Below are 13,728 nucleotides of genomic sequence, written 5' to 3' on the forward strand. Positions count from 1 at the left end.
CCTCATTTGTAAAATAGGTGGATGTTGTCCTATATACCCTTTAAAAAAAATCTTTACCTTCCATCTAAGACTCAATACTGTGTACTGGTTCCAAGGTTGAAGAGGGGTAAGGACTAGGCAAATGGGGGTTTAGTGACTTGCCCAGGGTCACACAGATAGGAAGTGTCTGAATCCAGATCTGAACCCAGGTCCTCCTGTCTCTAGTCCTGCCTCTCAATCCTCTGAGCCAACTCACTGCCCCTACTCTGTGCCCTTTTAAGGACCCTTCTCTCAGTCTATGATCCTCCACTATATTGATTGTAAAGCCCCCTGAAAATCTGAATGCCTTATGGAAGTTATACTTTAGGTAGAGAGTCTTTGTTTTGTTAAAGCTCTGTCTGCTCACAGCACTTGTTCAGTGTCTCCTTGGCTGTGACCTCTCTGCTGATTTTCTCTCTCCAGGAGTTGACTGTTCCCGTGGTCCATGATGGAGGTGCACTGCTGGCTTTTGTCTGTGGTGTTATCTACACTCTCCTTCAGTCTGTCATCTCTTACAAGTCCTGCCCACAGTGGAACAGGCTTTCGACCTGCCATATAAGGATGGCCATTTCCACCGTGTCATGTGCTGCTGTTATTCCCAGTATCCTTTTGGGGCGCAGCAATACTGTGCTCCCCAAGAGAGCCCTCTGTCTTGACACAGAGAAAAAGCAAGTGGTTAAAGCAGGATCTCCAGGTAATTATAAGCCATTCCAAGTTCACAAAGGAGAGAAAAATTGTGGAGTGACTATGTTGAATGTAAAGAGAGTTCTCGTTCTGGGATTAGAGGACTTGAGTCCTAATCCCGATTTTGAAGCTTGCTACCAAGTGCTTGTGGGCAAATCATTTCCTTTCCTTGGCCTCAGTATTCTCATTGTAAAATGATAGGCGTGGACCAGGGAACCTCGAAGGATCCTTTCTTTGTTTTTGTTTTTAACTCTTACCTTCCATCTTAGAATCACTGGTTGCAAGGCAGAAGAGTGGTGTGGGCTAGGCAATGGGTATTAAGTGACTTGCCCAAGGTCACACAGAAGTGTCTGAGGCCAGAATTGAACCCAGGACCTCCTGGCTCTGAGCTTTGTGTTCCATCCACTGAGCCACCTAGCTGCTCCCTAAGAATCTCTTCTAGGAACCCTTCAGTGTCTACTTATATTTAGGAAGAGTCAGCTTTATAAGCCAGATGGAAATAGTTATTTTTCTCTGGAGCACATCAGTGTTTGGTGGGTCTTCTTGGTGAGAGCCACCAAGTATTGATATCCTGCTCAAGGCATTAGTTTAAACCTTCAACCTGAAAGCTCTTTCATCAGTTATTTTTGTAAAGAATTGGGACATTAGTGAATTACAGTGACCTAAATTCTTGGAGGCAGCATGGCTTGGTGTAAGAAGTGTCAGATTTAGAGGCTGGATGGACCTACGTTCAAATCCTTGCTCCATCTTTGAAGTGTTAGGCATCATTTGACATCTGGACCTCAGTTTTCTTTGCTGACACATGTTGGGGGTGGTAAGCTAGAGTCCTTGATCTAGATCTATAAGGAACCTCAGATGCCTTCTAGGACAACGTCTTCATTTTCCAGATAAGGAAGCAAAAGTGAAAAGGTCCATGGTCATTCAAGCAGTCTATGTAAATGCAGAGGTGGGATCTGCATCCAACACCCTCACCAGCATACCAGATTGCCTTTCCGAAAATGATACCACAGATCCTCGAACAAATATTTACGTAGCTTGAACATGTTTGGTTTCTAAGATGAGACAAGCACAGGTGTGTTCTGGATAGTATGTCTACTGACAGGGAATATGTAAAAAGAGCAAATAAAAACGTCCCTTAAACTTACCATCCCTGCTCTATAGCAAATGATTATATGGAAATGATTATAGGGAAATGATTGTCCCAAAAGGGAATCTTCTGAATCTTCTACATTTGCCTTTGCAAAACTTTCTGAGGCCTGAGAGGAGAGGAACCAAAAAATTCCCAGCTTTCAATATATCTCTCGTAGCTGCTGCATCATGGAAAACATCAGAATCACAACCAAAAGGAGGAACTTGGGTAAGACCGTGGAGGAAAATGGCAGCTGGATTGTTAGAAGCTACTTAATTACTCGAGGTAGGGGTTTGCAGTTTTCAAATGAGTAATATTCAAAGATGATGGGTCATGTGCTTTAGTCTCTCTGAAAAATTCACAGAATAAGCTGTAAACAAATAAGTTTTGGTTCCTTTTTCTCATGGGCAGAAGGGAGACCAGCTATAATAGCTTGACTCTCTTCAACCTTCCTTGGGAGACGGTAATCTTGTTTAAGAGTAGCCAGGTGACTCAGTGGATAGAGCTCCAGGGCTAGAGTTGAGAGAACCTGGGTTCAAATCTGGTCCCAGACACTTTCTAGCTGTGTGACCCTGGGCAAGTCACTTAACCCCCATTGCCTAGCCCTTACCACTCTTCTGCCTTGGAACCAATACTAAGAAGGAAGGTAAGGGTTTAAAACAAGAGAGACAGTAATATGTGTGGGAGATACTTTTATTGGGTCTAAAGGGATCAGACTTTCAAATGAAATTTAGCATGAACTAGTAAAAAAAGAATGTTGGATTTAGAGTCAGGATGACTTGGGTTTGAAGCTCTGTGACAGTGGGAGGCTAGTTAACTTCTTTCAGCCTCATTGTCCTGGGCTGTTACTGTGAGACCTATGCCTATATTTAATGAGATAATGGATGTAAACCAATTTGCAGACACAATATAAATGTAAATTGCTACCATCATCATCATCATCATCATCATCATCATCATAATTGTTGTTGAGTTGCTTTTAATTATTTCCAATACTCTAAGACCCCATTTAAGGTTAGCAAAGATACTGGAGTTGTTTGCTGTTTCCTTCCCCATTTCATTTTAAGATGAGAAAACTGAGACAAACAGGGTTAAGTGACTTGCCCAGGTCATATAGCTAGTTTTCTATTTCCTTCTCCAGCTCATTTTACAGATGAGTAAACTGAGTCAAACAAGGTTGAGTGTCTGAGGCTGGATTTGAACTTGAGCAGAGCCTCCTTGGTTCCAGGCCCTGCTGAAAATCACTGTAGTATCTCTGTCAAGAAAACCCCAAATGGGGTCACATGCAGTAGGACATGCCTAAAACAACTAAACAACAAAAACAAAGTAGATTGAGGATTTAAACCCAGAGTTTCTCATCTCAAGTTCTGCAGACTTTCCATCATGTCTAAGGAGCAGGATAAATAAAAGTATTCTACACATCAAAAGTTGGCTGCAAATAATCAGAAAAAAAGAGTTAGTGAGCTAGCCTGTATTTCTAGTTGCCAACTGCTCTCATCTCTTTATTTATTTATAACATTTTATTTTCCCTTTAGTTACATGTAAAAACAATTTTTAACATTCATTTTTCTTTTTCCTTAAATTTTGAGTTCTAAATTCTCTTCCTTCCTCCCCTTCCCATTCCCTGAGATGGTGAGCAATCACATAAAGATTTTATATGTGCAATCATGTAAAACATTTCCCCATATTAGTCATTTTGTGGAAAAGATCTTGAACCAAAAAAATGAACGAGTAAAATATCACACATTTCACACATTTATTAAAGCTACACCAAACCAATATAACCCAAATGCTTCCTTTCCAACCTGATCCCTACCAGGACTGTTTGGAGACTGACTTAACTGCTTGTTTTTGCGATTGTGTATACTTAACTTGAAAATTCATATTCTTATTAGAAGACCACTCAGTGATGGTATGGAATGAGTTCTAATTTCTGCCAGACTGTTGTTTCCTTTACTCTTGATTTTCTCAGTGATTGCCTGTGCCTCACTAATTTCTATAACAAAGCTGGAATGGAATCCAGATGAAAAGGTAACCTTTTCCTTGGGGTATGACCCTGAGTTGGGTGGGGACTGACCTCCCTTTGGGTGGGGGAAGAGTTTGGGGTTGAGTCTCCAGGGCTGTTGGGCCATTGATGAGAGAAGCATGAAAGAACCCAGTAGATCCCAGAGGACTGTTGATTTAGAATTGGAAGGAGCCCCAGAGACCATCCAGTCCCAAACCCATCATGTTATTTTGAGGACACTAAGGCACAGAGATGCTACACCATACACATAGTAAGGTCATACATGTAGAAAGCACCAGAGATAGCATTTGAATTCAGATCTTTTGACTCAAGGTAATAGACTAGGTATAAAGATTGAAGAGTAGTTTGCATGGAAATGACAATTGAATCATGGGAAATGACGAAATTGCCAACGGTCGACCTTCCAAGACAGAGTCTTTAGGGATATTCATGATTATGATGATGATGAATCAGCCAAAACAAACGAAAAAGATAGAGCAAGGAGCTGTCTGGCAGGTAGAGGTCCTGACTTCAACTGAGCAGATTTTCACTGCTGCCTTCTGACTTTGGAAGTCCATAATGTAGAGGAGTTTGTCTTTGATACCAGGAGAGAGTCAGAGAGGGCTCGGGAGTAAGAGAATAAAGTAAACCAGGAATTTGGTCAAATGTATTGTCTTATAAGCTCAATGGGAGCCATTAGTATGACAGAGGAAGCCTCCCAACCTCAGGCAATCTTGGGCTGTATTAAGAAAGATATCACATGCCGAATGAGGAAGTGAGACTCTCACTCTCCTCTGCCCTAGTCAGATGACTTTGGGAGTTTTGCATTCAGTTCTGGGGGCCGCCTTTTAGAAAGGACATCACGCACCTGGAGAGCATCTCAGTGTTGGCCAGCAGGGTGGTAGATGCCTGCAGACCACTCTAGATGGGAGCATCAGCTGGGAAAGGAAAGATGGCCCAAGCAGTATTTCTTTGAGAAATATCTTTTTTGTCCACTAAACCGAGATCCAAAAGGCAAGCTGCTTAGTTTTGCGGTGAGGTCTGATCTAAATTCAGAGGGATACACTTCCTTCTACCTTTCACCAATGGATCATTCTTCCGGCTAGTTTTGAGTCGGAAAGCTCCAAATGTTTGGGGGGGTTTGTTTTTAAATCATAATGGACACTGGAGGGCGTCCTTTCACCATAAATGGGGCAGATTTCCATGCTGCCATAGGAATCTATTAACAATAAAGGGACAGCTGGAGGCTGGAGAAGGATTTTTCTTCAGGCAGTTACCTCTGTTGAAATGAAACAAACGGTCTAATTAGTGGCTTGTTGTTTAAATTCAACCAGTTGTTTTTAAAAATCATTGGCTATTTGAAAACTTTCAGCCATATGGGATGATAGAATCATACTGCTAAGGTTGGATAAAACTTTAGAGGCCATCTTGGCCAACCCACTCATTTTTTTTTTAAAAGGAAAGCCTTACCTTCTGTTTTAGAATTGATTCTATGTACCGATTCTAAAGCAGAAAAGTAGTAAAGACTAGGTAATTGGGGTTAAGAGATCTGTCCACAGTCATAGAGCTAGGAAGTATTTGAGGCCAGATTTGAACCCAAGTCTCCTGACTGCCCCCAACCCACTCATTATATAAATGAGGAAACTGAGGCCCAGGTGGGTGATGTCACCTGATCAGAGTTGCCCAGTGAGTGGCAGCAAATATTCCATTTTAATTAAAGATTAGCAGCAAGCTCCTTTCAAATCCTTACCCTTCTACTTACTCCATGACAAGTCCCTTAGCTTTTCTGAGACTAGCTTTCCTCATATGTAAAATGAAAGGGTTGAACTAGATGGGCTCCAAGATCTCATTCAGTTCTAGATTTGAAATACCATAACATACCTTCATACATTGCATAAGTGAATTAATTTCACTAGGACTCAGTTTTCTCATCTGTAAAATGTGGATGTTGCACTCTAAAGTTTTAGTTCTGAATCTATGCTCCTATGAATGTTGTCAAAGAGGTATCAAGTTTTTCTCTCCAACAGAGGACCAATTAAAAATTAGACTTGCTAGTAGACCAAAAAGTTGGGTGTGAGATAGGGGTAAAGGGAGGGTGGTGGCTGGAAATTTTGTTTTGTAAAGACCAATTTGGGGGGCAGCTAGGTGACTCAGTGCATTGAGAGCCAAGCCCAGAGACAGGAGGTCCTGGGTTCAAATGTGACCTCAGACACTTCCTAGCTGTGTGACCCTGGGTAAGTCACTAAACCCCCATTGCCTAGTCCTTACCACTCTTCTGCCTTAGTTCTAAGACAGAAGGTAAGAGTTAAAAAAAAAGATCAATTTGGTTGATGGAAGGGGTAGCAAATAAAACTATACAGAGCCTCCCCATGTCAGAATGCCATGCTCAGAAAGAAAACCACTAGTTGATTCTTTCTCTAAAACTGGAGAGTGTTTCAGAACTCCTCCTCCAAAGAGTACTGACTTTGAATCCAGAGGACCTAGGTTCAAATCCTAGTAAGATTTACTACTTAGATGACCTTAGGACAGTTACTTCATTTCACTGGATGAAATCCCTCATTGGGCCTCAATTTCCTCATCCATAAAATTAGAAGATTGGGCTCAAAGTATTCTGAAGACATTTATCCCTCCTGTAATCCCAGGGCTTCAAGAAAGTTTAAATGAACATATTTTTGAAAATTGAGGGTCCTAGAATCATAGAATCTTAAGGAAAATGGTTCTTAGCATCACCTGGAAAAGCAAATCTCATTTTTCTCATGTTTCTCGTGCCCATCAGGATTATATATATCATGTAGTAAGCGCAATCTGTGAATGGACAGTGGCTTTTGGCTTCATTTTCTTCTTCCTGACTTTTATCCAGGACTTTCAGGTGGGTATTTGTCACCCCTCAGAAGCTATAAACTGACCGGTAGAAACCTGGAGAAATTTTCAAATAGATTCAAATAAGGGATATTTTCTTTCTGCATTTTCAAATGACTTTCCCCATGGAATTGTCTTTAGTGTTTCTGTGTCCTGGTATCCCATACACTCATAAGTCAAGCTGATCTCACTTTTGCAACATCGCTCCTAGCTGCCCACTCTTCACAATTCTACCTCCCTAGAACAGGTACTAATTACCAGTAGCTTCCCAGTTTGTTTTCCCTGCCTGTCTCCCCTCTCCCAATTCATCCTGCCTGAGTAGTCTTTAGTAGAAATCAGTCTGGACCTATCACTCCTTTGTTCAAAAATTTTCAATGGCTTTCTCTTACTTACCAATTAGAGTTTAAATTCCTTCTACAAACTGGTACCACTCTTCCTTTTTCAGTCTTATTTTATCTCTCCCTTCCTATCCCTACACTGCAGCCAACCTATTTGTGGTCAAAGTGCACTCCCAGTTACAATCTCACCTTCCACAAGAAGCCTTCTTCAATCTTTCTACTTTATCTCTCTACCTTATTTCATATTATCTTCTATATAAACCCTATATTCAGAGCTGAACTATTTATTTCACTTCTGTGCCAACCTGACATTCTGTCTCTTAACTCCATCCCTTTGCAGGGGTTGTTCTGCATGCCAGGCATGGATTCACTCCCACCTCCTAGAATTAGGATTTCTGCCTTCCTTCAGAGACTCAATTATGGTGCTATCTCAGGAGCCTTTCCCAATCCCTCAAATTGTTCTTTTCCTAATCAAATTAATTGGGGGGGGGTGCAGCTAGGTGGCTCAGTGCATTGAGAGTCAGGCCCAGAGAGGGAAGATCCTGGGTTCAAATATGGCCTCAGACACTTTCTAACTTTGTGACCCTGGGCAAGTCACTAAACCCCTATTGCCTAGCCCTTACCACTTTCCTGCCTTGAAACCAATACACAGTATTGATTCTAAAATGGAAAGTAAGAGTTTAACATTTTTAAAAGTCTTTTTAATTTCTCTGTGTAAATGTGTTCTCTTCAGTAGACAGCAAGTTTCTTGAGGGTTGGAACTAATTTTTGTTTTGTCTTTATCTACTTAGCACCTAGCTTGTGCATAATAGACACTTAAATGAATGTTCCACTCAATATGGAAGGTTGGATAGAGAGTTGGCCTTGGAATCAAAAAGACTTGGTTCACTGACCATCTCTGAAATGTACTGGCTTTGTGACTCAACTCCCTAAAACTCCTGAGTTCCAAAGTGGGTAACAACCTGCATTGGTAGAGGGAATTTCCTCACTAGAAGTTTCTTAAACCAATTAATCAGGACCCCAGGTATCCTGGGTAGATAGATGAGTAGATGGATAGAAAGCTAGAAGACTGGTTAGAGGAATAAATATATGGATGGATGGATGAATCACCAAAAGGATAGAGAGATAGAATGATAGAAGATAGATCTGTAGATGAACAAATAGAATAATATATAGAATGATGAATGGATAGAACGATTGACAAGGTAGAAGAAAGGAAAGATAGGTGGATATATAGATGGATGGTTAGATAAGATAGATGATAGATGCTTGAATTGAATTACAAGCTCCTTGAGGGAAAGAATGTCATCAATATTTATTATCCAGATAGATGTTATACAAGACTATTGAGCTAGGCTTTTTTTAACCCTTTGTTTCTATTTTAGTAATAACTCTAAGACAGAAGAGCAGCACGGGCTAGGCAAATGGGATTAAGTGACTTCCCACAGCTAGGAGGTGTCTGAGGCCAGATCTGAGCTTAGGTCTTGTCTTCCTTACACCAGGCCTGGCACTCCATCCAGTGAGCCACCTAGCTGCCCTTGAGTTAGCTTTTGAAAAGAGGAAGGTTCAATAAATGATGGAAGTGGACCAAGAAATGGAGAGAGTTCACATGACTTTCTTCAGTTGGTCAGGCCTATGATCTCTGATATCCTTCTTTCTCTCTTATTATAGAATGTCACTTTAAGGATATCCACTGAAATAAATGATGACTGCTAAAGAAAGAAGACTTCTCTTTTAGTCAGTGCATCTTGTGAACTTGGAAACCAACCAGTGATGGCAGAGAAATCAGGCTTCAATGTTGACCTGATCCAAGGGCCCTGCACAAAGTCTAGGACTTGAATTCCTCCCTGCAAATCCCTGTATTTGTACTTGTCCCAAAGGTGTATTTCCAGAAAGCTAGACTAGAAGGTTGTAGAAATATTCCATATTTTTCTAAGAAGACATTTTAAAATATATACGAACATAAACATAATGCACAAAAAGACTCCTTATTTCAAAAAGTGAGAGTGCTCTATTTTTATACCAATCTTAGGAAGCTGTTTAAAGCTTTAGAAGAGGACAAATATTTCATTCTTTTCTATTAACTTTTATTTTTTTAAAGAATAGATTGCCCAATTTTACAACGAGGACATTTATAAAATCCAGATAGTCATAGTAATATTTTCAATTATGTCATATCTAAAAAGATCTTGGTAAACATATTAACAACACTGAATGGGCTAGTGGTGCCAAAATCAAGTAGAAATGGAGTCCTACAGGTTAGGGATTGACTTAGAAAACCACAAATTTACATGGTCTATTTTGTATTTTATTTTTACTTAGTTTGTTACATATTTTCCAATTTCATTTCAATCTGTGATCCATCAGGAATTTTGAAGCTGTGAGTTTGATACCTCTCAGCCAAGGAACTCCTCATATTTTCAGATAACTTGATAGTAAATGCTTCAGTGAGAGGTACTAATTCCATGTGTGGGTATTAACTTTAAGTGTCCCTCCAAGACCATAGCTCTGAAATCCTAAAAATTCAGTAAGGGATTTCAGCCTTTGGCCCTAACGGTGGCCACTGGGGGGCAAGACTCATTGTACCAAGAATCCTCCTCACCCAGGACAAAGAGGCTGTGTAAGAACTTAGGAATTTAAAACTGAAATTATAAATCAGCAATGGAACCAAGTTAAGATGGGGATGGGAAATGAGGGAAACGAACGAATGAAGCAGAACTTTTCTAATGGTTTTATATCTAGCACTTTTTCAAATGAGTAGGGGAAGGAAAGGGTGAGATTTCTATTAAGAATAAAACTCTAAAAAAATGGGAAAAGCCTTTAAGTTTTTAGAAATATCATCACTAATTGCAGTGTAACAAAAGAATATTACTCAGTACTTTTTATTTTATACCCTCATATACATACATACATATATAAAGAGAGAGATGAGGGGCAGGATGGAGGTAGAGGCAAACATTTTTTCCAAGGATATGTTTATGTAGTCTTTGGTCTCTTTTTTGTTTCTGTTATGCCTAGGATGAATGCTAGAGAAAAAAGTCTACAGAAATCCCAAGGTAATCAAAGGGCTCCATAAATCCATGCCTCAGTGCTCTCTCTCTCACTCTGTCTCTGTTTCTGTTTCTGTCTCTTTCTCTCTGTCTCTGTCTCTCTGTCTCTCTGTCTCTCTGTCTCTCTCTCTCTCTCTCTCTCTCTCTCTCTCACACACACACACACACACACACACACACACACACACACACGTTCCTTTACTTGCTCTATATTTTCTCGACCTCCTCCAACCCAAAGGAAATTCATTAGTGAAGAAACACCACAAAGTAGAAGAGGACGACTTGCCTTGTAAGGTTGGTTTGGAGACCATGATGAAAAAGATGAGATCCATTTATCAGTTATGGACACCCATGATTGGAAAAAGAAGGCCAAATGTCGGGTGCCAGTTAGTTGAGTTCTCAGGACATGCAGCAAGGGCAGCCTGATCAGTTTTTTTTTTTTTTAATCTTGGTGGGAATCTGGAAAATGGTGAGCAAAGAATAGAGACTCAATAAATACTCTGTTGATTGATGGGCTGAACAAAATGCCTTATGAGGTCCTTTCTAACTCTGAGATTATATGATTGATTATTTGATATCACTTGGCTAAGGGGACTCAGATCCAAGTCAGGCATTCATATAAATCATAAATAACTACTTTGTCTCCCCCCACATGGGAACTGTAGCCATTTCAACATTCATTACAATGGGCAATAATACTGTAAGATCTTCAAGTGTCATTGAAGTGTGGGATGAACTCCTAGTTTAAGTTTTTTTCCCATTATAATGAGAAAGATGAACACTTTACTTATTTATATAGGACTTACGCTAAGTGAGATACCTTATAATGGGGTTTAACTCTTTAATTTTCATATTCTACTAGTTTTTGATAGCCAACTTGAGTGTATATTGTATATTTCCTTTGTGTACTGTAAACATTTGTACTTCATGTGGGTTTCACCATTTTGGAGCAATTCCCTCCAACGTAGAAAGTTATAGCAGAAACTGAACTTTTCTGTGTTATATTGAGTTATTATATGACCTAGGTAAAAATGGCGCATCTTGGCATTGGGGGCAGTTCTGCCAAATGTAACCCAAAGCTAGTCTTGTCCATACCTTTATGGAATTTTCAATACCCATGAAGTCATGCTTCTTTTTTGATACCTCATGGCCTGATACATTTAAATAAAAGAAATATTCCTCTGTCTGTTGTGTCTGTGTCTACTTCAGTGTAAATGCTGTCTGTGTGAAGACAATTGGTCTATTAGAAACAACTCTCACTAAGGAATGGCAGAAGAATGAATTGAATAGTGGGTCATTTAATCAATCAATAAGCATTTAAGGGCTTGCAAATACTAGGGATGCAAGAAGAAGACAAAAAAACAAAGACTCTGTTCTAGAGGAGTTCATAGTCTAATGATAGTGAAGGGGACTAGACCTGGGATTTTTTTAGTATAGAGATCTCTTGGCTAAGCAAACACTCTCTACCAATGCAGATCAATCCCCTCTCTTCAGTCTATAATTTTAGATAGTCACTTAGGGGCACTGAAAGTTTAAGTGACTTGCCCAAGATCACACAGCCAGTATATGTCAGAAGCAAGATTTAAACCCAGGTCTTCCATCTCATCTACTGTGCTATGCTTCCTCTCACTGAATACTAATGATGGCTAGAATTAGAATCCTTATATTTTCTAAATTGGGGAAGCTAGATGGCTCAGTAGAGTGCTGGGCCTGAAGTCCGGAAGACCTAAGTACAAATCTGGGTTCAGAAACATATTAGCTGTGTAGCCCCGGGCAAATCATTTAGACCCTGTTTTTCTCAATCCACTGGGGAAAGAAATGGCAAACCACTGCAGTATCTTTGCCAAGGAAACCCCATGAATAGTATGGTCCATGGGATCATGAAGAGTTGACATGAGGTAACAAATTTTCTAAGTCCTTATAATATGTCCCTTTTCTCCTTTAGAGAAGTTGAAATTTCTAAGTAGTTTGATTTCATAAGAAATAAAATGTATATTCTGACAACCAGTCAATTAAAAAATGTTCAATTGATCTTTTTTCACATTTTAAAAAAAGTCCCTACCTTCCATCTAAGATTTAATACTGTGTGTTGGTTCGTAGCAGGATAATGGTAAGGGCTAGGCAGTGGAGGTTAAATGACTTGCCCAGGTTCACTCTGGTAGAAAGTTTGAGCTCACATTTGCACTCAGGATCTCCCATGATTAGGCATGGCTCTCAACCCACTGGTGCCACCTAGCTGCTCCATTTTTTCACATCTTAATCACATTCCAATGAATCTCCATCCCAAGCCACCACTCAACAGGACCTTAGCTTATGAGAAAGTTATTGTGAAGTGAAACACATTTTTAAAAATAGACTTTTCTAAAAATATGTGTCCCATTCCTCACCCAGAGTCCTTTTCAGATGAGCAGGAGGAGGCATGCTTCAGAAAATAAAAATACTTTGGTCATAGGCTCATAATTCTAGAGCTAAAGGATCCTCAAGGGCCATCATCTCCAATTCCCTCACTTTCAAGATTAGGAAGTTGAGAGCCAGGGAGATTAAGTGACCTGTGTCCCAACCAAGATCATACCGGTAAGTAAATACATTTAGATGGCATTTTTATGTTGTTGCAAAGCAGTAACTACGTCTACATTCTTATTTGATCCTCATAACACCTCTGTGAGGAACATAAGACAGGTATCATTTCCCCTTTTTAGGTGGAAGAGCTGAGAGACAGAATAGTGGAATCAAAGAAATATGGGTTAAGATCATAGGATCAACCATAAACATAGAGCTGGATGAGACCTTAAGATTATTGAATCTAACCCCCTTATTTTACATATGAGGATGCTGAGGTCCAAGGAAATGACTTGTCCAGGGACACCTAGCCTGAAGCCTGAAGAATTCAAATCCAGGTCTTCCTGACTCCCAAAGCTTAGGCTTCATGTGCCAAAACATTATTGTATTGATATGCCTCTAATCTGGGAGTCAGGATCCTTCAGTTTTTGTCTTACTTCTATCACTTACTAGCTATGTGACTTTAGGAAACTCCCTTTTAACACTTAAGGGAGAAGGTCAGTCCAAGAGCCATTCATTACAATTTCCTGAGGCATTCTTGTCATCTCAGCCTTGGGAATGTGCCTGGTGCTTGAGCCCAGGATGAAGGAAGGTACTCTCAAATGAATGAATAGTAAGGCATTTATTTAGTACTTATTATATTCCAGGAACTATGTTAAATAGTGGCAATATAAATATAAAAAAAGGAAAAAAAATCTGCCTTAAAAGGAGTCTGCATTCTAATAGGAATAGATGGCTCATACAAGGAAGTGATGGTCAAGGAGGTCAGCAGGGTAGTGATTTTGCTTATAGAACACATCCTTTCTGGGAATGGTAATGTTGATTTGATTACTCTTCTCAGATCTAAATTAGAAAGAGAGAGGGAGGGAGGGAAGGGTATGCATGCTTGGCTTGGCATGGAACTGGCCAGGAAGTGGTTTGTTGGGCTTGGGTCCAAGAAGGCTTATGCTTTAAAGATAAATACCACCTAGGCCAAGGTGACTTTGGGACAAGTTTTCTTGCACATAATCCTTTGCTAGAGACCTTATTTGAGCACTGTTCCCCTTGAGCACTGAGGACAGGACCCTCAGCTTGAACACAAAATCC

The 13,728-nt window shown here is 40.0% G+C and overlaps 1 protein-coding gene across 1 annotated transcript in view; it reads left to right on the forward strand.

Moving 5' to 3' along the window:
- Window positions 1-11,286, forward strand: part of DRAM1 (DNA damage regulated autophagy modulator 1) — a 48,111-nt gene extending 36,825 nt beyond the window's left edge. The window contains exons 4-7 of the mRNA XM_001373321.4: window positions 442-619; window positions 3,804-3,862; window positions 6,613-6,705; window positions 8,705-11,286. Of these exons, the coding sequence (XP_001373358.1) occupies window positions 442-619; window positions 3,804-3,862; window positions 6,613-6,705; window positions 8,705-8,749 (375 nt within the window). The 3' untranslated portion in view covers window positions 8,750-11,286. The remainder of the gene's footprint in view (window positions 1-441; window positions 620-3,803; window positions 3,863-6,612; window positions 6,706-8,704) is intronic.
- The last annotated feature ends 2,442 nt before the right edge of the window (window positions 11,287-13,728 follow it).

Source organism: Monodelphis domestica, chromosome 5 (assembly GCF_027887165.1).
Source record: "Monodelphis domestica isolate mMonDom1 chromosome 5, mMonDom1.pri, whole genome shotgun sequence".
In the NCBI taxonomy this organism is placed as follows: domain Eukaryota; kingdom Metazoa; phylum Chordata; class Mammalia; order Didelphimorphia; family Didelphidae; genus Monodelphis; species Monodelphis domestica.